We start from the raw sequence: 760 nt of genomic DNA on the forward strand, positions 1-760 counted from the left end.
GCCTTCCTCCTCGTCGCCGAGCTCATCCTCCCCCTCCTGGAAGCCCTGGTCGTCGCCGTTCTCGTCCTCCGAGGCGGCCTCCTCCTCCTCCATCGGGCCCGCGTCGGCCGCCCCCGCGGCGCCGTTCTCCTCCCCGATCTCCATCTGTTCGCCATCCAGGGCGGCGATCCCCTCCTCCTCTTCCTCCTCCTCCTCCTCCTCGTCGCCGCCGGCCGCGGCCTCCTGTTCGAGGCCTGCTCCCGAGCGCCCGGCGGAGTCCCCGCCCAGGTCGAGGCTGCCGTTCCCGGGCTCCATGGCGGGGCGGCCGCCGGCCTCCTCGCTGTCCAGCGCGGCCTGGAGCCGCTCCATGAGGTCGGCCTTGAGGCCCTTGTCGGAGAGGCGCCGCTTCTTGAGCTCCTCCTTCAGCTCCGAGACCTTCAGCTTCTTTACATTCACAGGCGAGGAACTCATGGTGAGGGCCCCGTTCACGCTGGCGCTGCTCAGACTCGCTCCTCCTCGGCACTGGCGGCGGCTGCTCCTCGGCGCGGGTGGCGGCTGCGGCTGGACGTGGGTTCCTGCTGCAGAGCGGACCCGCCTGGTGTCGAACGGCGCCAATTCCTTTCACGGAGTTCGCGAGAGAGACGCCGAGACTCGCCTGGCGCGAGCGAGCACGCAACGTCGTCTCGCCGCGGCGCCGCGCGAATATAGCGGCCCCGCCCCCGCGCCGGCCGGTCTGCGCCCAGAGAGGAGCTCTCAAGCTCGCCCCCGAGGCCGAGCCGGC

General features: G+C 72.0%; 2 protein-coding genes across 2 annotated transcripts in view; one reads left to right on the forward strand and one right to left on the reverse strand.

The window, feature by feature from the left end:
- HNRNPU (heterogeneous nuclear ribonucleoprotein U) overlaps nt 1-656 on the reverse strand; it is a 9540-nt gene extending 8884 nt beyond the window's left edge. The window contains exon 1 of the mRNA XM_006104667.3: nt 3-656. Within this exon, the coding sequence (XP_006104729.1) occupies nt 3-450 (448 nt within the window). The 5' untranslated portion in view covers nt 451-656. The remainder of the gene's footprint in view (nt 1-2) is intronic.
- The window catches only part of EFCAB2 (EF-hand calcium binding domain 2), a 123070-nt gene continuing 122758 nt past the window's right edge, over nt 449-760 (forward strand). Inside the window, exon 1 of the mRNA XM_023745854.1 lies at nt 449-710. Coding sequence (XP_023601622.1) covers nt 449-710 — 262 coding nt within the window. The remainder of the gene's footprint in view (nt 711-760) is intronic.

Source organism: Myotis lucifugus, unplaced genomic scaffold (genome assembly GCF_000147115.1).
Source record: "Myotis lucifugus unplaced genomic scaffold, Myoluc2.0 scaffold_586, whole genome shotgun sequence".
Taxonomy (NCBI): domain Eukaryota; kingdom Metazoa; phylum Chordata; class Mammalia; order Chiroptera; family Vespertilionidae; genus Myotis; species Myotis lucifugus.